Genomic DNA, 22,144 nt, shown 5'->3' with positions numbered 1-22,144 from the left:
AATAGTGGTCTGCTATTCTATACACAACGTGTGCTTTCCCAGTTACAAAGTATTTGCAATGTCACAAACAAACACAAAAAAAAAATGGATAGCAGAGTAACGGAGACCGGAAAAATGCCTGCGAAATCGAGAGAGACAATAGCTCACCTTGCCTCATAGTGAAGGGAACTAGCACAAGATATTTAAAAGCTGGTATAAGTCAGTACACACTGACAAAAACCTTTGGAGCCCATGTTATTATAAAGTGGTCTGAAAGTCAGCATTTCCTCTTTGCTCTAAAAGATTATTTACAGCATAAAATCTACTAACACAAAAAAAAATTGTAGCAGAACAGCATTCAAACAGTTAAACACAGCATTTTCTTCTTCAGCGGAAAGCTCCTTGCTTCAGTGGACAGCTTCTGGCTGCATTAGAAGAGGTGATAACATTATCTTTTGTTTACATTCCTTTGTCAGATACATTTAGTAAACATTTAGCAAACTGCCAAAACTGAGCTTTATTGAGCTGAGAACCAGCAAGAGTTGAGAAGTAATCACTAGATAGATCCCAATATAAAAATACAGCAGCTATGCAATAAAATGCAATGGCAGCTTCCACAGCACATAAACTGTACTTTGTGAATGTGTAATATGCAAACAGACAATAACAACAACAACAAGTAATATTGTCTGATTGCATATTACAAATTTGCAAACAGACAATATTACTTGTGCACAAAAGCAAATATGAGAACTGTAGGAGTAATATAAAGTATGGCTAATTAAAAGTAGGAAAACGCCAGAGTTTTATCCCACTTTAATGTCTCTTATGCACTCCTCAACAGGGTTAATATAAAACCATGCTAACCTACTGTACCCCTACCCAACCCCATCCCATGTTCCCCATTCCACCTGCTTTGGCAATGCCTGTATTGAAACTTGGTCATGCCAATAAAGCTATCTTTGATTTGATTTGACCATGGAGATTAAGCAAAACCATAGCTGTAAAAGCCACTTTCTAAGCAGTCAAAAGCTAAACTAAATTGCATTCTGAGAATAGGGTGCCTATACATTATTTGATATTGAAATTGATCTTCTGATTCGTTAACTTTGTCGAATCAGAGGCTAATCTGTGCCACAAAATGGCCACCCAATGAATCATATGATCGATTTCTGGCCATGACAGCTTATTACTGACCCAGAGTTGGGGTGAAAAAAGGTGCTGTTTTTGCTAATCCCGAGCCTGGGTTGGGGTGACTGCCAGGCAGGATGTGCAGAGCTCACCTCCCCTAATATGGAAAGTCGCAGCCTGTCTTCCTTGAGTCCTCTGAGGCTCCATGTCTCTCGGATGAGATCGCCATCTGTCACATGATGTCAGGAGGTGATCTCACCATCGATATACAGCACCCCCCAGAGGTCAGGAGGAAGAAATGCAGCATTGGACCCCAGGAAGATGAGATATTTCCTTTACTTTAGGGTCTAAAAGAAAAAAAAAACACCCCGCTTCTAGACCCTAAGATCTGGAAACAAGCAAACCGCAAAGGAGTTTAAGCCTTTATTATCTAGCGGTGCAGCTTACAAATGTTGGTAGGAGGACTAAAAGTGATATAGTCTCTATTTTGTTTGCGGTTCTGTTCCCCTGCAGGAGATGTGAGTAGTCGTGTTTATTCATATTTATTTATATAGCGCCAACATCTTCCATAGCGCTGTACATAGTACAAAACAAAGAGTGGGGAGCACAAACACGAGAAGTTCAAAACGTTGTACGGTCAAGAAATCCAGCAACAATACAAATACATACAGAGTTGATGTTTGGTTTGAGTCATCACAGATACAGGTACATGTTCATATGATAAATTACAGCAGAGTAAGAAACACTAGGAGGAGGTCCCTGTCCTTGTGAGCTTACAATCTAGAGGGTGGTGGGTTGGAGACATTAGGGGAGGAGACACAGGGGATAGCAGATTAGGCAGTGAACCTTGAATGCTACATATAGCAAACTGTAGGCTTGTCTGAAAAAGTGTGTCTTGGGGATATGTGTGAAGGTTTCCAGGGTTGGAGCATGACGAACAGACTGTGAAAGAGTTCCAAAGGAGAAGTGATGCTCGTGAGAAGTCCTGAATGTGGGAGTGAGAGGAGGTAACCAAGTTAGAGAACAAGAGGGTCTTCTGTGAGGAGCAAAGGTTTCAGGTGGGATGGTATCTGAAGATCATTGAGGAAATGTAAGGTGACAACTTATGTAGAGCTTTGTATAACAGGATGAGGAGCTTGACTCGGATCCTTTGGGGAATTGGTAGCCAATGGAGAGATTGGCAGGGAGGGGCAGCATCAGAGGAGCGAGAAGAGAGGTGGGCAGCAGAGTTCAGAAGGGACTGTAGAGGTGCCAGTATAGTTTGCGGTCAGCCACTGATTTCTCTGTGGTGCACAATGTAAGCTGACGGTCTCTTGTTTTCTTCACAGGGAGAATGTTCTCAGACATGCTACAACATCTTCATCATCGAGACCGTGTGTGTGGCCTGGTTCTCCCTGGAGTTTGTGCTGCGCTTTGTGCAGGCGAAGAGCAAGTGCCAGTTCTTCAAGGGGCCTCTAAATATCATCGATGTCTTGGCCATCTTGCCCTATTACGTCTCACTTATCGTGGAGGATGAACAAAGCACTCTTGACAAGCCAGGGAGCAACTCGTACCTGGAGAAGATTGGGCTGGTGCTGCGAATATTGCGTGCCTTGAGAATACTGTACGTCATGCGTCTTGCCCGACACTCGCTTGGACTGCAGACATTGGGCCTCACTGTTCGAAGGTGCACTAGAGAGTTTGGTCTCCTCTTGCTCTTCCTTTGCGTGGCTATGACTCTATTCGCTCCGTTGGTCCACCTTGCTGAAAATGAAATGGGAAGGTGTCAGGAGTTCACCAGCGTCCCGGCATCCTACTGGTGGGCTATTATCTCCATGACCACAGTGGGCTATGGTGACATGGTGCCCCGGAGTATACCAGGGCAGGTGGTGGCTCTGAGCAGCATCCTCAGTGGCATCTTAATCATGGCCTTTCCTGCCACCTCCATCTTCCACACCTTCTCGCGCTCATACTCCGAACTCAAACGGGACCAGGAAAGACTCCAGAGCCGACTGATGAGGACGAAAGATGCCAACCAGTCAGGAGAAAGTGACACCTTCAATGACACAGACAGTCTGGTCTCTGAAGAGACCTACAAGTACTTCTATAATGGAAAATGACATTGAGGAAGGTAGTTCTCAGGACACACACTCCAGTTTCCTAATGTAAGCTGGAATGGTATGGCCCTTCTGTTGACCAATGTGCACTTCAAGAGGAAAAGCCTCCACTCCGGGGATTTAGAGACAAGACAACACAACTGAAGCACCTCGATTCTGTGAATAGTTGGTGGCAACTTCCACCCAAAACTAATAGTGTTCAGGTATAGGTGGCCGCTGGTTGGCTGAGATGTCATCTGCTTTCTCAAACAGACCATGTGTTGAAGGAGCATACTCTTCAGGGAGAATGTCTTCTGGTAACTCACAGTGAAGCATGTGACCAATTTGATGATCAGGTGACCCTACTTGGGAAGCAGAATTGAGACATGATCACATGCTCATGACTAGCCAATCAGGGAAGTAAAAACTGATCATCTGATGAAATTGATCTTGTGCCTGTACTATTTTAATGGTGTGAGCACTAACGAGGTAGTAAATTAAGGCTTTCTAAAAAAAAAAACTAAAAAAAAAAACCTATCACAAAAATTTGTTACATTTAAAACATACAGTATGTGTATTAGTTGTACATTTGACCCAAAGTAAAATGCACTAACAGTTTTACTAAGATCCTGTCATTTACAGTAGGCAGTAGAAATGTGACAGATCTGACAGATTTCTAACTAACTCATCTCCTCACAGGGGATTCTCAGGAATTCCTTTATTTTCAAAGGCACTCCTTGGATGGCAGTGGTACACTCCGACTACCAGAAGAGTGTACAGGAGGAGACTGGATTTCCAGCACCGATGTAAAAGGTCAATTCAAAATACTGAGAATCCTTCATAAGGAGATGGGCTAGTCCAAAATATGTCACATTTTTACCAAATGCTGCGAGTGACATCAACATACGGTAGGACGAAATATCTTTATAGTGCATTCTACTCTAGGACAAACTAATACACATACATTTTAAATTTTACAAATTTTTGTGAAAGTTGTCCTTTGACTGACAGTTATGTGCATGGGGATATTCAGCAGTACAATGCAGACGTAAAGTGAAGAGAGAAAAAACAATGAATTGTACGTGTAGTACTGATAATTTATAGAACATAAGTAGCAAAGAAAAAAAGTCTTATTTTTATTTTCAGTTATATAGCTTTTTTAATAACATTGCATCATTCTGTCATATTTGCAGCTTACACACTACACTGTGCATTTAAAACTATGAAACAGAGCCGAGCTAATGACCCTTTGAACTTCTCTGCAGTAAAATCTTATCTGAAGTTGTCTTTCACTGTTTCTTTGATGTATAAGTGCTTCTGAAAATAGCACTGCTCTCTGACTAAATTAGTCAGAGAGCTCAGCGAAGCTCTTTTATACAGATAACAAGTGGAGTTTCTTAACTCTCCCTGTACTGGAAACAATATGAGACTCATATCAGTACTACACATACAGATCATTATATCACAAGTTTATTTTCACTTCAGATTCCCTTGAAAGGTGGCCATACATGGCATTGCTGGATTTCAATGCAGGCCAAATACTTTTTTGCTGGGGGGCAGAAAGCCATGGCCAGTGTTTCGGTTATTTATTGCCATTAAAATTGCAATCACTATATTTATAAAGGCGAGATCAGGCTTATCACCACGGTACCACTGGAAAAGTGAAGAATACCATAGACTTCAAGGCAGGAGAGGCTTACATATCCCTATTTTATGGACAATCGCTGGGGGTTTGAGGTTTGGTTTTTTTGTCAGACACAGCATTTGCCATGTGTTGTCTGCTAGCAGATCAGCAGATCTTTATAAATAGGACCGGTGGAGCGGTCCCGAGAGATGCAACTGGGGATGATGGTTAATGAGAGGCAACCAGGATTATGCTAGTTTTATATGCAAATATATGCAGCTTAAAAAAATGGATCTATCAAATTACACATTGGTGGATTTTGATTGGTCCTTTTTCAAACTGCAAATAAAATTTGATAATGCTGCATCACATTGACATCCTTAGAATGATTTGCTTCTCATCCTTGGAGGCAACCCTAAAATCTCAACCCACAAAATGATGGTTTACTTAGTCTGGGGGTCAGGAACCTTTTTGGCTGAAAGAGCCATAAACGCCACATATTTTAAGATGTAATTCCGTGAGAGCCATACAATGTGTTCAAACTGGGACAGTGCGCATGCCCAGCAGAGGGCTGTCCTTGTTGCCATGGTGATGTGTATACAGTTGATCCGCCGGGCAGTGTCAGACACATCTTCAGCTTCTATTGGGTTTCAGCAACATCAGCAATTTTCCCTGAGAGCCAGACAGGATAAATACTGACTAACAGCTTGTACAATTAGCTAGCTGAGTTGGGGACTTGGGGGTTGATTCACTTTGTAGCACTGTCAAGTGACAGGCAGCCTATTGGGCCAATCAAAGTGCAGGGATCTCGTCCTACAAAGTCAATGGACCTGACAGGGTCCAGAGTGGGACAATTGGAGCAGCTGTTCGTTTTGAATGGAGCGTAAGTCAGTAGTGCATGCTACAGCAGTAGCGGGCCTACTCTGAAAATGTTACTTGCGCTGCCACACTAAGCTGTGCTGCTTGATCAGTGTAGCTTAGTGAATCAACCCCTCCTGATTTGTCTGTGAGCCAGATGCAGCCATCAAAAGAGACACATCTGTCTCCCGAGCCATACGTTCCCTACCACTGAGTTAGTCTGTAGCTATTTCTCTTCCAAGTGACTATCCTTAAAGCTCCGCACACACACTAGACTGGTTGCTGGAAAACAGAGATAAACAACAGGACGGCCAGGAACTGTTTACAAAAAAAGAGTCCCAGTGAAGGTAAAAGACAGCGATTATCTACATGTAGATCGATCCATCCTGGCAAATTGTTTTGGGTGATGGTGATTATCTATATCTGGCAGATCGTTTTGGGTGATAAGTGGAGTCAGTCACTTACACCGAATGATGACAAATGATTGGTCCATTCAAGCTACTCACGTGTTGCGCATCTCGCGATTCCAGGTCCTCATTTTGGCACTTCTGGTAACAATCCTATACAGGGCCGGTTTAAGGGGCCCTGTGGCAAACTGTAGTTGCCCCCCCCCCCCCCCCCCCCATTACCCCTCTGCTCCCCGGGGACCTGCAATTATAATAGCAGCCATAATTACCTATTAGTCTTGGCGGGTGAGTGGACGGGCCGCGGCTATCACTCTGAGACACGCTGTCTCCCTCCCACTCTATGACTTGGCGCGTCATGTGTAAACACCCGCTGGGTCATAGAGTGGGAGGGAGACAGCGTGTCTCAGAGTGCAGCCGCGGCCCGTCCGCTCACCCGCCGAGACTAATAGATAATTATGGCTGCTATTACACTTGCAAGCCCCGGAGAGCAGTATGAGAGGGGGAGCAGGCAGAAGGTAGCAGGGTCGGCGCTACGGGGGCCTCAGCAGAGGTCGGGGCCATGGGGCAATTGCCCTCTTTGCCTCTATAGTAACGCCGACCCTGATCATATCAGAAGAACGCCATTGTGCTGTCTCTGAATTCAAATGTGTGCCAAAGTCGTTTTCTCATCGCTAGCGGTTGAGGATAGCTCTTTTTCCAATGACTGCAGTCTAGTGTGTATACAGAGCTTAAACCGAACCTCCACATTTTAAGTGGTCAGCTAAAGAGACTCTGTAGTAAAAAAAAGTGCCCCTGGGGGGTACCTACCTCGGCCTCTGGATCCTATTGAGGCTTCCCCATCCTCCTCCGTCCCACGGTGGTCTTGCTATGCCGCTCCGAACGGCGACCATGTAAATATTCACCACAGGCGCAGTAGCAGCTCTCGGCTCAGGATCAGGGAGAATAGCTGGGCCCCTCCAAAGCCACAGCCGACATTGTGTTGTGCTGTAGAGCAGGTGCAGCATCGCCTGCAATGTTTATCTTCCCCGACTCCAGCGCAAGCGCAGTAGCGGCTCCCCGATGGGCTAAGGCGGAAATAGTTAATCCCAATCCGGTCCGCTCTACTGCGCAGGTGACTTGCGCCTGCGCAGTAGAGCCGACTCGACTGAGATCGGCTATTTCCCCCTGATTCTGAGCCGAGAGCCGCTACTGCGCCTGCGCTGGAGTCGGTAAGGTAAATATTTACATGGCCGCAGTTCGGAGGGGCCTAGAAAGACCACCGTGAGATGGAGGAGGATGGGTGAAGCCTTGATAGGATCCGGAGGCTTCACCCTTCCGAAGTAAGTACCCCCCAGGGGCACTATGGTCTGTTACAGGTTTTCTTTAAAGAGGAGCTGTTAGGTATAAGGTCTCAGAGAAAATAAACACATATATCAGTAGCTAAAGATTGGCTGTACTTACATTACATATGCACTTCACTGTCCACGTTTGGATTTCACAGAATTTGTATATAGTATATGCAGAGATAGATGCTCCTGACAGCTCATGGCAGGCTCCATGTTTTTCTGTCAAATGTGTCGTCATGTCCTGCCTGCTTCCTGATCACAGAAAAGCTCGTACTTGAACAACACAGTGTGCAGTGAATATTAATGAGCCATGTGGCTAGGAACAATAGCTGACTCCTGCAGTGTACTCTGCCCGGAGATTTATCAGTGCTACGCGCTGGACTGATTACAAGCTGCTGTAACGTCTCATTAGCAGCCGAGGGGAGGGCCCCAGAATGCTTTGCAGTATAGTATGCGGCTTGCGTCCTCTTGGGTTTTAACAGCCTTGCTGATAAGCACACATCAAAGGTAACTGAGATTTTTATCTTCACTAATGGCTTTTGGGCTTCCTTCTAAACTGTTTAACACAGGAGAATAGAGGTTTAAATTAGCTTCTGCAGCCTGACAGTTACTCTTTAAGCAGATTACAACTTTTATCAATATGGTGATCTGAAAATTGTTATTTTTTCAGCAGGAAAAACTCTTCACAACATTTTTAAATTGCAAACCATGCAGATCTTTACAAGGTGAATACTCACGGCGAGCTGGAACTCGAGAATAAAAAAACAACTATTCAGTTGCAAAAAGGGCGGAGCTACCAAACTGAACTGCAGCAGCATTTTATACTAAACCAATTCAACAGCATTGAGATTTCCTCTGTAGAATTGTCCCTACTCTAACTAAACCAGTCGGCCAGCCACTCAGTCAGCCAGCCAGCCACTCTGCCAGCCAGTCAGTCAACCAGTCAGCCAGTCAGTCAACCAGCCAGTTAGCCAGCCACTCAGTCAGCCAGTCAGTCTACCAGCCAGTCCTTCATCCAGCCACTCAGCCAGCAAGTCAGCCAGCCAGCCAGTCGCCCAGCCAGTCAGCCAACCAGCCAGTCAGCCAGCCAGATTCAGGCCCCTTTTACACTTACCCCGTTACGACACCTCCTCTCACCGCATTGGCCATTAAAGTGAACTGAGCACCATTTTTAGCACCCAGGGCCAGGGCTGTATTTAGGGTTTGGGCTCCCCTAGGCACACCAAACCTACGGCGCCCCCTAGGAGAACCTTGGCGCCGCGGCGAAAAGTGGGCGTGGCCACAGAATGCAGTGGGCGTGTCCATAACGCTGTGGGTGTGGCTAATTAAAATATCCTCGTAACAGTGCAGCCCAAAGTCAGTGGGGCCATGGTTTCTCCCCGGGTATGAGTAGAGTGACCTTAAAAAAGCAAGTAGGAAATGTCCCCCCCCCCAAAAAAAAACCCACACATTAGCCAGTGTTCTCTCGCACAAAATAGTGGTAGGTATTAGAGTGTGAGCTCCCCTGAGAAAAGTCAGTAACATGACTGTTCTCTGCAAAGTGCTGCAGAAGATGCCAGTGCTATATAAATACATAATAATATGGTAGGACATTAGACTATGGGAGAATTAGATTGTAAGTTCCTCAGAGGATAGTCAGTGACATGACTACGTACTCCGTGAAGTACTGCTGAAGATGTAAGTACAATATAGTACAGTGGTATGGCAGCATGGTGGCGTAGTGGTTAGCACTCTCGCCTTGCAGCGCTGGGTTCCTGGTTCGAATCCTAGCAAGGTCAACATCTGCAAGGAGTTTGTATGTTCTCCCTTTGTCTGTGTGTATTTCCTTAAGACACTCTGGTTTCCTCCCACATCCCAACAACATACGATACAGATAAGTATAATGTTAATTGGCTTCCCCTAAAAATTGGCCCTAGACTACGATACATACATAGACATATGACTATGGTAGGGATTAGATTGTGAGCACCTCTGTGGGACAGTTATGTGACAAAACAATACATACTCTGTACAGCGCTGCGTAATATGTTGGCGCTATATAAATAATTAGTATAAGTACAGTAGCCAGGTCTATAGGTGTCCAAATGTAGACATACTATAGGTGTCCCCAGTATAGATATCCAGGTCTATAGGTATCCCCAGTTTAGGTAGTAGTCAGGGGCGTAACTAGAAATCACTGGGCCCTCTTGCAAGAATTTGGATGGGCCCCCCCCCCCATAGGTGCCAAATAATCATAATGTGGCAGTGTTTCACCATAAAATAATCGCAATGTGTGCAGCATTTCAGCAGAGAATAATCACAAGTGTAACATTTCAGCAAAGAATAATCGCAATGTGGGCAGCATTTCACCAGAAAATAATCGCAATGAGTGCAACATTTCAGCAGAGAATAATTGCAATGTGGACAACATTTCACCAGAAAATAATCACAATGTGGGCAACATTTCACCAGAAAATAATCGCAATGAGTGCAACATTTCAGCAAAGAATAATCGCAATGTGGGCAACATTTCACCAGAAAATAATCGCAATGTGGGCAACATTTCACCAGAAAATAATCGCAATGAGTGCAACATTTCAGCAAAGAATAATCGCAATGTGGGCAACATTTCAGCAGAGAATAATTGCAATGTGGGCAACATTTCACCAGAAAATAATCCCAATGTGGGCAACATTTCAGCAAAGAATAATCGCAATGTGGGCAACATTTCAGCAGAGAATAATTGCAATGTGGGCAACATTTCACCAGAAAATAATCACAACGTGGGCAGCATTTCAGCAGTAAATCACACAGTGGGCAGCATAACACCAGTGGGCTGGCTGAGTACCTGGCTGGGTGAGCGGGTAGTGGGCTGGCTGGGTAGCTGGGTGAGCAAGCAGTGGGCAGGCTGAGTAATTAATTCAAGTATTTGTATAGCGCCTTTCTCCTGTCGGACTCAAAGCACTTGCGAGGCAGCCACTAGAGCGCACTCAGTAGGCAGTAGCAATGTTAAGGAGACTTGCCCAAGAAACTCCTTACTGAATAGGTGCTGGCTTACTGAACATGCAGAGCCGAGATTTGAACCCAGGTCTCCTGTGTCAGAGGCAGAGTCCTTAACCATTACACTTCCAGCCACTGCCTGGCTAAGCGAGCGGGCAGTGGGCTGGGTACCAGGCTGGGCGAGCGGGCAGGCTGGGTGGCTGGGCGAGCGGGCAGTGGGTTGGCTGGGTACCTGGCTGGGCGAGCGGGCAGTGGACTGGCTTGGTACCTGGCTGGGCGAGCGGGCAGTGGGCTGGCTGGGAAAGCGGGCAGTGGGCTGGCTGGGAAAGCGGGCAGTGGGCTGGCTGGGAAAGCGGGCAGTGGGCTGGCTGGGTACCTGGCTGGGCATGCAGGCTGGCTGGGTACCTGGCTGGGCATGCAGGCTGGCTGGGTACCTGGCTGGGCATGCGGGCTGGCTGGGCATACGGGCTGGCTGGGTACCTGGCTGGGCAGCGGGCTGGCTGGGTACCTGGCTGGGCATACGGGCTGGCTGGGTACCTGGCTGGGCAGCGGGCTGGCTGGGTACCTGGCTGGGCATGCAGGCTGGCTGGGTACCTGGCTGGGCAGCGGGCTGGCTGGGTACCTGGCTGGGCATGCGGGCTGGCTGGGTACCTGGCTGGGCAGCGGGCTGGCTGGGTACCTGGCTGGGCATGCGGGCTGGCTGGGTACCTGGCTGGGCAGCGGGCTGGCTGGGTACCTGGCTGGGCATGCGGGTTGGCTGGGTACCTGGCTGGGCAGCGGGCTGGCTGGGTACCTGGCTGGGCATGCAGGCTGGCTGGGTACCTGGCTGGGTAGCAGGCTGGCTGGGTACCTGGCTGGGCATGCGGGCTGGCTGGGTACCTGGCTGGGCAGCGGGCTGGCTGGGTACCTGGCTGGGCATGCGGGTTGGCTGGGTACCTGGCTGGGCAGCGGGCTGGCTGGGTACCTGGCTGGGCTTGCAGGCTGGCTGGGTACCTGGCTGGGTAGCCGGCTGGCTGGGTACCTGGCTGGGCAGCGGGCTGGCTGGGTACCTGGCTGGGCAGCGGGCTGGCTGGGTACCTGGCTGGGCAGCGGGCTGGCTGGGTACCTGGCTGGGCATGCAGGCTGGCTGGGTACCTGGCTGGGCAGCAGGCTGGCTGGGTACCTGGCTGGGTACCAGGCTGGCTGGGTACCTGGCTGGGCAGCAGGCTGGCTGGGTACCTGGCTGGGCAGCAGGCTGGCTGGGTACCTGGCTGGGCAGCGGGCTGGCTGGGTACCTGGCTGGGCAGCGGGCTGGCTGGGTACCTGGCTGGGCAGCGGGCTGGCTGGGTACCTGGCTGGGCAGCGGGCTGGCTGAGTACCTGGCTGGGCAGCGGGCTGGCTGGGTACCTGGCTGGGCATGCAGGCTGGCTGGGTACCTGGCTGGGTACCAGGCTGGCTGGGTACCTGGCTGGGCAGCGGGCTGGCTGGGTACCTGGCTGGGCAGCGGGCTGGCTGGGTACCTGGCTGGGCAGCGGGCTGGCTGGGTACCTGGCTGGGCAGCAGGCTGGCTGGGTACCTGGCTGGGCAGCAGGCTGGCTGGGTACCTGGCTGGGCAGCGGGCTGGCTGGGTACCTGGCTGGGCAGCGGGCTGGCTGGGTACCTGGCTGGGCTTGCAGGCTGGCTGGGTACCTGGCTGGGTAGCCGGCTGGCTGGGTACCTGGCTGGGCAGCGGGCTGGCTGGGTACCTGGCTGGGCAGCGGGCTGGCTGGGTACCTGGCTGGGCAGCGGGCTGGCTGGGTACCTGGCTGGGCATGCAGGCTGGCTGGGTACCTGGCTGGGCAGCAGGCTGGCTGGGTACCTGGCTGGGTACCAGGCTGGCTGGGTACCTGGCTGGGCAGCAGGCTGGCTGGGTACCTGGCTGGGCAGCAGGCTGGCTGGGTACCTGGCTGGGCAGCGGGCTGGCTGGGTACCTGGCTGGGCAGCGGGCTGGCTGGGTACCTGGCTGGGCAGCGGGCTGGCTGAGTACCTGGCTGGGCAGCGGGCTGGCTGGGTACCTGGCTGGGCATGCAGGCTGGCTGGGTACCTGGCTGGGTACCAGGCTGGCTGGGTACCTGGCTGGGCAGCGGGCTGGCTGGGTACCTGGCTGGGCAGCGGGCTGGCTGGGTACCTGGCTGGGCAGCGGGCTGGCTGGGTACCTGGCTGGGCAGCAGGCTGGCTGGGTACCTGGCTGGGCAGCGGGCTGGCTGAGTACCTGGCTGGGCAGCGGGCTGGCTGGGTACCTGGCTGGGCAGCGGGCTGGCTGGGTACCTGGCTGGGCATGCAGGCTGGCTGGGTACCTGGCTGGGCATGCAGGCTGGCTGGGTACCTGGCTGGGTACCGGGCTGGCTGGGTACCTGGCTGGGCAGCGGGCTGGCTGGGTACCTGGCTGGGCAGCAGGCTGGCTGGGTACCTGGCTGGGCAGCAGGCTGGCTGGGTACCTGGCTGGGCAGCGGGCTGGCTGGGTACCTGGCTGGGCAGCGGGCTGGCTGGGTACCTGGCTGGGCATGCGGGCTGGGTACCTGGCTGGGCAGCGGGCTGGCTGGGTACCTGGCTGGGCATGCGGGCTGGCTGGGTACCTGGCTGGGCAGCGGGCTGGCTGGGTACCTGGCTGGGCAGCGGGCTGGCTGGGTACCTGGCTGGGCATGCGGGCTGGCTGGGTACCTGGCTGGGCATGCGGGCTGGCTGGGTACCTGGCTGGGCAGCGGGCTGGCTGGGTACCTGGCTGGGCAGCGGGCTGGCTGGGTACCTGGCTGGGTATGCTGGCTGGGCATGCGGGCTGGGTACCTGGCTGGGCAGCGGGCTGGCTGGGTACCTGACTGGGCATGCGGGCTGGCTGGGTACCTGGCTGGGCAGCGGGCTGGCTGGGTACCTGGCTGGGCAGCGGGCTGGCTGGGTACCTGGCTGGGTAGCGGGCTGGCTGGGTACCTGGCTGGGCAGCGGGCTGGCTGGGTACCTGGCTGGGCATGTGGGCTGGCTGGGTACCTGGCTGGGCAGCGGGCTGGCTGGGTACCTGGCTGGCTGGGTGAGCTGGCTCCTGGCTGGGTAGCTGGGCTGCAGTTGCCAGCGTGTCCTTCGCGCTTCTCCCGACTTGCTCCCGCCCTCCAGCAGAGTGGCAGACATGATCGTGAACTCTGTATGCCGCCGCCTGGTCTAGTGACGTCACTAGACCAGGAGGCGGCATGCAGAGTTCAGGATCATGTCCTGACTTCCTGACTCCTGTCCGGCCGCTGCCACTGTGCTGGAGGGCGGGGGTGAGAGCCCCCCTCTCCGTCTGTAGGTGCGCTCTCCGCACCGCCCCCCCTCCCCCCCCTCCCCCCCCCCCGGCAAATAAATAAAAAAAAATAAAAAAAAAAAATTATGAATAAAAAAAAAAGAAAAAAAAAGAAAAAAAAATTATTGAACTACAGGTGGCCGCCCCCCCCGAGGACCCGCCCATGGCACCGGCCCACGGGTGCCTCTTAATAGATACGGCCCTGCCCAGGGCATCTCAATAGCACATGAAAAATGCATGCCGACAATATGTCTCATTATTAAAATAAACTTCCATTTTACCTTTTATTTTACATTCAGAGTTTAGCAATTAAGTTTTATTAGCTTACTTCAGCAGGCCTGCCTGTCCGTCCCCAGAGATTTCAGGAAGCTAATTGTTTTATTGTAGTCATTACCAGAAGTAAGCAATACATTTTCATCAACGGATGAAATTAGGACAGTTTCTTCAAAGAAATTATCTAGGTTAAATGTGTCAAGATAGCATCTCTGACTTCTATAAATAAGGACTGTGAGAGGGGGAGGGGGGGACGTGGCAGCTTCTGGTTTCCCTGTCAGTGCAGTGTGGTGCGGTGTGATTTGCACACAGCAAAATGGCTACCACATCGCACCATTGCACACACACTTTAGGACATGCGGCAAACTTCCCCGACAGGAAAACTGGATGCAACTCGCCCCCCAAAAAGCCCCACCTCTTAGTCATGTGCACACTGCCGGTCTGTAAATACGCCACCTGAAAATCCTCATCTGCACACGCTACAAAATTTGCATGTTTCCATTGACCTTCATTAGCTCTAGTGCCACAGGCAATAACGCACTGCAAGCCTCTGTGTCAGCTGGACCACTAGGAGATGAACAACGCATCACAGGAAGTGCAAAATGTTCCACTTACTTTAATGGCCATTGCGGCAAGGTGTGTTAGAAGGACGTGATGGAACGTGACTCAACGCGGTAAGTGCAAAAGGGGCCTAAGGCTGTTCCCACATGGAAAACTGAAATTACCAACTAGTGAGGTAAATTACTGATTTGAGATAATACCTCCATAAATCGCAAAGCGCTTGAAAAAGCACTTTGTATAGCATTTCCCAAGCACTTTTATGTATAAATTCATTTCCAGGTCAAAGAGTCCAGGTCAAAAATGAATCGCTTAGCAAAAGCGCTAAGAAAAGCGCTTTTCGAAATGCAAAGCGCAGGGAAATACGCTTTTAAAAAAACTCAGTAAATCGCTTAGTTCTTGCGATAACGCTGCCGCTTTATAAAGTGAACTAAGCCTAAGGGCTTATTCACAGTGGGACGTTGCATTGTAATGCAATGTAAAAGTCCCAATGCAGCATTACAACGCAACGCAAAAAAAAAGTGGTAATGCAGATTAACGTTGCGTTACTGTTGCATACAGTAGATACACTGAAGCATACAGGCAATGACAGTATGCTTCCCTGTACCTGGTAACGTGTGCGTTTAGAGGCAACACACAGCAGCAGTGCATCACCATAACGCTACATGTTACAATGCAACGCTAACGTAGCACTGTGAGCGTCCCATAGGATTAGCATTGCAGTGCGGTAAGCTGCGTTATAAGACTTTATAACGCAGCTCGCAAAGTCCCACCATGAATAAGCCCTAAAAGGATACCCGAAGTGACATGATGAGATAGACGTGTGTATGTACAATGCCAAGCACACAAATAACTATGCTGTGTTCCTTTTTTTCTTTCTCTGCCTGAAAGAGTTAAATATCAGGTATGTAAGTGGCTGACTGTGTCCTGACTCAGGAAGTAACTACAGTGTAACCCTCACTGACAAGAAATTCCCCTTTTTATCTCTTTCTTGCTCTCAGAAGCCATTTTCTGCTAGGAAAGTGTTTTATAGTTGGTATTTCTTATCAGTGAGGGTCACACTGTAGTCACTTCCTGTCTGAGTCAGGACTGAGTCAGCCACTTGCATACCTGATATTTAACTCTTTCAGGCAGAGAAAGAAAAAAAGGAACACAGCACAGTTATTTGTGTGCTAGGCACTGTACATACCCATGTCTATCTCATGTCACATATCACTTTGGGTATCCTTTAAAATGTAGTGCTGTGCATTGCATGGACTGAGAGTTGACATTAATATTTTGCAACGCAACTGATCACTGTGAACAGGGCCTAAAACTCAGAATGCAGTATTTTTATTTAACGAACCTTTATTTTTACTGAACGTGTTATAGTGAATTGAAGCCAAAATCATGTTTTACCTTTAAACGGAAGACAGGCATGCACATAAGTCTATCCGTCTCCAAGGAGAGACAAACGGCGCTACTCACCCCATTAAGCAAATTAAAGGGCCTCCGAGCACCTCTCATGGGCATGCCTTTAAGACTCCGACCAGTACTGCAAAGTACTTAAAGATGCATACCTTTCTGTAGCTTGTGCTCTCCTCTTTCATATGATACCTGAATCGCCGTTCTACACGCAATAGTTTTCATTCGATTTCAATTTAAAAATGGCGGCTGCCATCTTGGCTGTGTTATAACTTCCAGGTCACCCCTGTCTTCTCTGTTAGAGATGTGCATCACTGAATGAAGCAGAAAGAGGAAGTGACACGCATGGCCATTGCAAGAGGCTCCTCCAGAGGGGTCATAGCACGACTTTGTTGGAAGCAGTCTGCCTTAAAGGCATGCCCATGAGAGGTGCTCGGAGTCCCTTTAAAGGTAGAACCTGACATTGGCTCTGAATCAAGAACATGAAGTGTGGCCCCGTTCACACTGCACGCGTTTCCAGCCGCGTTTTGGAAACGCGTGCAGGTGGCCGACACGCACGACATCAGACATTGCATAGAGTGCAATGTCTGATGTTCACACTGCATGCGTTCCGGACCTGTGCGGTCCGGGAACGCATGCTGCACGCATTTTTTGTAAAAACGCGTGGCTGTCCCATTCACTTTTCAGTGATGGGATCAGCCACGCAACGCATACGAACGCGGATGGCGTGCGTTCGTACGCGTTGCGGTCCGCATGCGTTGCGGTCCGCGTTCTGCAGTCTGAACGGGGAAGCTCTACCATTTTTGCAACTGAATGCAATTTTATAACCTAGGTGTTTTTCTTGCTACTAGAGTTCCAGCATGCTGTATTTGGCTGCACCGTGCGTCACCAGCTTCCTAGCGGTTATGTCCTCCTGCCTGCGCCCCCTTCTTTTACTTGCCGGTCTGCGCCCAGGGCGGTCGCCTTTGCCGCACTGCCCAAGAAACAGCCCTGCACCTAAAGTAGAAAACTGTGAATCTAAAAAGTGCAGGGCCCACTCAGGTGAAGTACGACAAACTGCTGGATCTAAATCTGTTTTGCATCACCAACAATGCAGCCGAAGGACTTGATCATCTAATATTGAGTCCAGCAGGGGAAGTCATTGGGAATTCTAGTAGGGCTTTCTGAGACACAGGTTTCAGCCAATCAGCTTCCACCTAAAAGTAAAATGCCATAACTGGGTGGATTTACGCTTAAAGGGAAATTTCATGTTCAGTTAAAGGGGCACTATGGCGAAAAATTGTATGTGTGCAAACATAGACAAATAAGAAGTGCATTTTTTCCAGAGTAAAATGAGCCATAAATTACTTTTCTCCAATATTGTTGTCACTTACAGTAGGTAGTAGAAATCTGACAGAAGCGACAGGTTTGGACTAGCCTATCTCCTCATGGGGGATTCTCAGCAAGGCTTTTATTCTGTATAATGATATTCCCTAAAAAGGATTTATACAAAGATGTTGGCCAACTTCCCTGCTCGCTGCACAGTTTTTTGGCAGTTGGACCGAGCAACTGCCATTCACTAAGTGCTTTTGAATATAAATAAATACCTGAGAATCCCCCCGAACAGATGAACTAGTCCAAAACCTGTCGGTAATGTCAGATTTCTACTACCTACTGTAAGTGACAGCAACATAGGAGAAAAGTAATTTATGGCTCATTTTACTCGAAAAAACGTACTTCTTATTTGTCTATGTTTACACATATTTTAAATTTTACAATTTTTCGCCATAGAGCCCCTTTAAAAAAAAAAAGTTGCAATTAAAGATGTGTCTTTTTGTAAATGTTATTAACACTAACCCTCCACATCAACTGACAATAAACTCAAATAGCTCTTTTTTGCAGCCAGCTATGTTTGGAGTACTGTTGCCATAAGACTGTTCAGAAACTCCAACCTTGCTGCAGGAGTAATAAGCTGCACAAAGCAGGAGCCCCTGTTACTCATTTTCAACACCTGGACTAATCAACTAAGTGGCAGCAAACTCTGACACCGCTGTCTGCATTTAGAATGCCCGCGGAATGGCTGGGTTTTATGGGCAGATTAAAACATAAAGTAAGCACGCTGTAATCAGGTTTGTTATTATTCCTTCCAATTTATAGGAACAGAACTGAAACTGGAAACTCCCTTTAAGTGAAAACTAAAGAGAAGTCGTATCCGATGCAAAATTCAAATGTAAGATGGATTCTTGTTTATTAAAAAAGTAGAAACATCTTTTAAAGAGGAACTGTACGGAATGTAATAAAAATGAATAAAATCGCTTATTTTTAAATATATTGCTTTATGAATTATTTAGTGTTTGCTCATTGTAAAATATTTCCTCTTCCTGATTTAAGTTCTAAAATGTATTAAAAGTGGCGACATCTATAGCCCTATCAGGTGCATCACTGCGGAATGTTTGTTTTCCATGTGTAACATCCATGCACTGCAGCCCCTCTGTTATGTATAGCCAGGCCCGGATTTACACCACAGGAGCCTATAGGCACAGATGTCCTGGCACCTCAGACTCCGCCCTCCATGCACCTACAAACACCCACCAAACCACACCACAAGCATGCTGGCTGTCTCAGCTGTCACTTCTCCCTTACTTCCCTTGCCTGTCATAGGTAGCTACAGGTGACCCTTAGTGTAAGGTAGCCAGAGGTATCCTCAGTATTATGTAGCTAGAGCTGCGCCTGACTGAAGAGAGATCTCATCAGTGGAATGCTGAGAGCAGGGTGTGTAACCTCTCATTTACGCTCTCATCAGGACTCTGTGTACGGAAGGAGGAAGGAAGCCGCCTTTCCATCATCAGGCGCCTGTAGGCATGAGCCTACAGTGCCTTTTAATAAATCCAGCCCACTCTACAGCTTTTCATGTGGTGCTCCTCATTTGCAGCCTTTTCTTTCATATACTGAAACCCCTCCTTCATGTCCTGGCGCCCCCTTGGGCTGTAGCCGCCCGAGGCCCGAGTCTTTGCGGCCTTTCCAGGAATCTAGCCCTGTCTGCAGGATAGCCAGGCAATGTGCATTGTTTAAAAGGAAACGTATGGCAGCCTCCCTATCTCTCTCACTTCAGGTGTGCTTTAAGAGTAATGCATTTTATGGGAAATAGCTTATAAAGTGTCTGAATTTATCTGTTTGCAGAAGAAAAAATAAGAGCGTTCAGTCTTCAATAAAGACTATTTATTTACACCATTCCTGGTTTCTGATTGGCTCCAGGTTCCGGCCAATCATTGGCGAATTGCATTTTGAGAGGCGGAACTAGCGTTGCAGGAGTTGAGGTGGAGCAGTGTGTCTGTATTATTTATGGCAGAGGTCTTGCCATCCTCTGACTCCAGTCCTCCATTCAGGGCCATTTTTAACTAAAGGCCTTCCAAAAATGGCGCCCTAGGGAAGATAGCAGTTTTTGCCAATCGCTGATGATCACTTGGCTTTTTTTAGTAAAATTTGGTGGGTGATAGCATCCAGAAGGCCCTTAGACTCTTTCCAGGCCCTGGGCAACTGCCTAGGTTTGCCTTGTGGATGATCCGGCACTGTCTTAAGGCTTTCCCTTCTTCAGGTTTTAGTCTTCCTGTCCTCTGACCCTTCTGTCCTCTGACCTCCTGTCCTCTGACCTGCTGTCCTCCTGTCCTCTGTCCTCCTGTCCTCTGACCTCCTGTCCTCTGACCTCCTGTCCTCTGACCTCCTGTCCTCTGACCTCCTGTCCTCTGACCTCCTGTCCTCTGACTCCAGTGCTCCACCACTTCTCTGAGTCACCAGATTTCAAATGCACCCATATTTTTCAGACTATAAGACTATGTATTTTTCAGGAGACGTACCTAGGTAAAGAGGACAAAAACCATGGGAAAAAAATATACTACACCTGGTGCATCCACAGTGAAGGGGTATCTTGTGGATTATGCCTCCTTTGATCCTCATATCCCCTTGTACCTCTTGTGTCTCCCTGTGTCCTCCTCTGTCCCCCTTGTGTCCTCCTATATGCCCCTTTTGTGTCCCCGGGCCCTCTGTTTGTCCCCCGGTGTCCTCCTCTGCATGGGCACAGTACAGGGAGTCCCCGACATTGCGGTGGGTTGGAGGTTTGTACTGGCAGGCATTCACTAGTCAGGAACCCCCTGCATTTGGACTATAAGATGCAGTTACTTTTCTCCCCCAGTTTTTGGAGAGTAAAAGTGAGTCTTATAGTCCAAAAAATACAGTAAGTTTCCAGCAGCAAAGGAAAGGAGGATAAAAGAGGGAATGAAGCAGGTTAGGCAGGGCCGGTTCTCTCATGAAGCAAGTTGAAACATTTGCATCAGGCGCAGAGATTACAGAGGCAGTATGTTTGTACTGTGTATTTAAACTTACAGCATGCAGTCAGAGTAGGAGAAGAAGCGAGAGGAGAGCGAGGTGAAGAGGTCATCATTGGGGAAAAGCAGCTTGTTGTGCTGTGTGGGGAGTCTGACAGTGAGTGAGGAGGGGGAGGCAGGAGAGCATCAGTGGGGAAAAGCAGCTTGTTGTGCTGTGTGAGGAGTCTGGCAGTGAGTGAGGAGGGGGGAGGCAGGAGAGCATCATTTGGGAAAAACAGCTTGTTGTGTTGTGTGAGGAGTCTGACAGTGAGTGAGGAGGTGGAAGGCAGGAGAGCATCATTGGGGGAAAGCAGCTTGTTGTGCTGTGTGAGGAGTCTGACAGTGAGTGAGGAGGAGGGAGGCAGGAGAGCAGCATTGGGGAAAAGCAGCTTGTTGTGCTGTGTGAGGAGTCTGACAGTGAGTGAGGAGGGGGGAGGCAGGAGAGCATCATTGGGGAAAAGCAGCTTGTTGTGCTGTGTGAGGAGTCTGACAGCGAGTGAGGAGGTGGAAGGCAGGAGAGCATCATTGGGGGAAAGCAGCTTGTTGTGCTGTGTGAGGAGTCTGACAGTGAGTGAGGAGGGGGGAGGCAGGAGAGCATCATTTGGGAAAAACAGCTTGTTGTGTTGTGTGAGGAGTCTGACAGTGAGTGAGGAGGGGGGAGGCAGGAGAGCATCATTGGGGAAAAGCAGTTTGTTGTGCTGTGTGAGGAGTCTGACAGTGAGTGAGGAGGGGGGAGGCAGGAGAGCATCATTGGGGAAAAGCAGCTTGTTGTGCTGTGTGAGGAGTCTGACAGTGAGTGAGGAGGGGGAAGGCAGGAGAGCATCATTGGGGAAAAGCAGCTTGTTGTGCTGTGTGAGGAGTCTGACAGTGAGTGAGGAGGGGGAGGCAGGGGAGCAGCATTGGGGAAAAACAGCTTGTTGTGCTGTGTGAGGAGTCTGACAGTGAGTGAGGAGGGGGGAGGCAGGAGAGAATCATTGGGGAAAAGCAGCTTGTTGTGCTGTGTGAGGAGTCTGACAGTGAGTGATGAGGGGGGAGGCAGAGAGCATCATTGGGGAAAAGCAGCTTGTTGTGCTGTGTGAGGAGTCTGACAGTGAGTGAGGAGGGGGGAGGCAGGGGAGCAGCATTGGGGAAAAGCAGCTTTTTGTGCTGTGTGAGGAGTCTTGACAGTGAGTGAGGAGGGGGAGGCAGAGGAGCATCATTGGGGAAAAGCAGCTTGTTGTGCTGTGTGAGGAGTCTGACAGTGAGTGAGGAGGGGGAGGCAGGAGAGCAGCATTGGGGAAAAGCAGCTTGTTGTGCTGTGTGAGGAGTCTGACAGTGAGTGAGGAGGGGGAGGCAGGAGAGCAGCATTGGGGAAAAGCAGCTTGTTGTGCTGTGTGAGGAGTCTGACAGTGAGTGAGGAGGGGAGGCAAGAGAGCATCATTGGGGAAAAGCAGCTTGTTGTGTTGTGTGAGGAGTCTGACAGTGAGTGAGGAGGGGGGAGGCAGGAGAGCATCATTTGGGAAAAACAGCTTGTTGTGCTGTGTGAGGAGTCTGACAGTGAGTGAGGAGGGGGAGGCAGGGGAGCATCATTGGGGAAAAGCAGCTTGTTGTGCTGTGTGACGAGTATGATAGTGAGTGAGGAGGGGGGAGGCAGGAGAGCATCATTGGGGAAAAGCAGCTTGTTGTGCTGTGTGACGAGTATGATAGTGAGTGAGGAGGGGGGAGGCAGGAGAGCAGCATTGGGGAAAAGCAGCTTGTTGTGCTGTGTGAGGAGTCTGACAGTGAGTGAGGAGGAGGTATGCAGGAGACCATCATTGGGGAAAAGCAGCTTGTTGTGCTGTGTGAGGAGTCTGACAGTGAGTGAGGAGGAGGAGGCAGGAGAGCAGCATTGGGGAAAAGCAGCTTGTTGTGCTGTGTGAGGAG

General features: G+C 49.5%; 1 protein-coding gene across 2 annotated transcripts in view; it reads left to right on the top strand.

Moving 5' to 3' along the window:
• KCNG4 (potassium voltage-gated channel modifier subfamily G member 4) overlaps positions 1-3,697 on the top strand; it is a 51,255-nt gene extending 47,558 nt beyond the window's left edge. For both annotated transcript variants that reach the window (XM_068259693.1, XM_068259694.1), the window contains exon 3: positions 2,439-3,697. In XM_068259693.1, coding sequence (XP_068115794.1) covers positions 2,439-3,209 — 771 coding nt within the window. In that variant the 3' untranslated portion in view covers positions 3,210-3,697. The remainder of the gene's footprint in view (positions 1-2,438) is intronic.
• Positions 3,698-22,144: the final 18,447 nt, after the last annotated feature.

The sequence above is a fragment of the Hyperolius riggenbachi genome, chromosome 11 (assembly GCF_040937935.1).
Source record: "Hyperolius riggenbachi isolate aHypRig1 chromosome 11, aHypRig1.pri, whole genome shotgun sequence".
Classification (NCBI taxonomy): domain Eukaryota; kingdom Metazoa; phylum Chordata; class Amphibia; order Anura; family Hyperoliidae; genus Hyperolius; species Hyperolius riggenbachi.
Note: the sequence above shows the minus strand (reverse complement) of the source record. Positions and strands in the feature narration are given on the sequence as shown.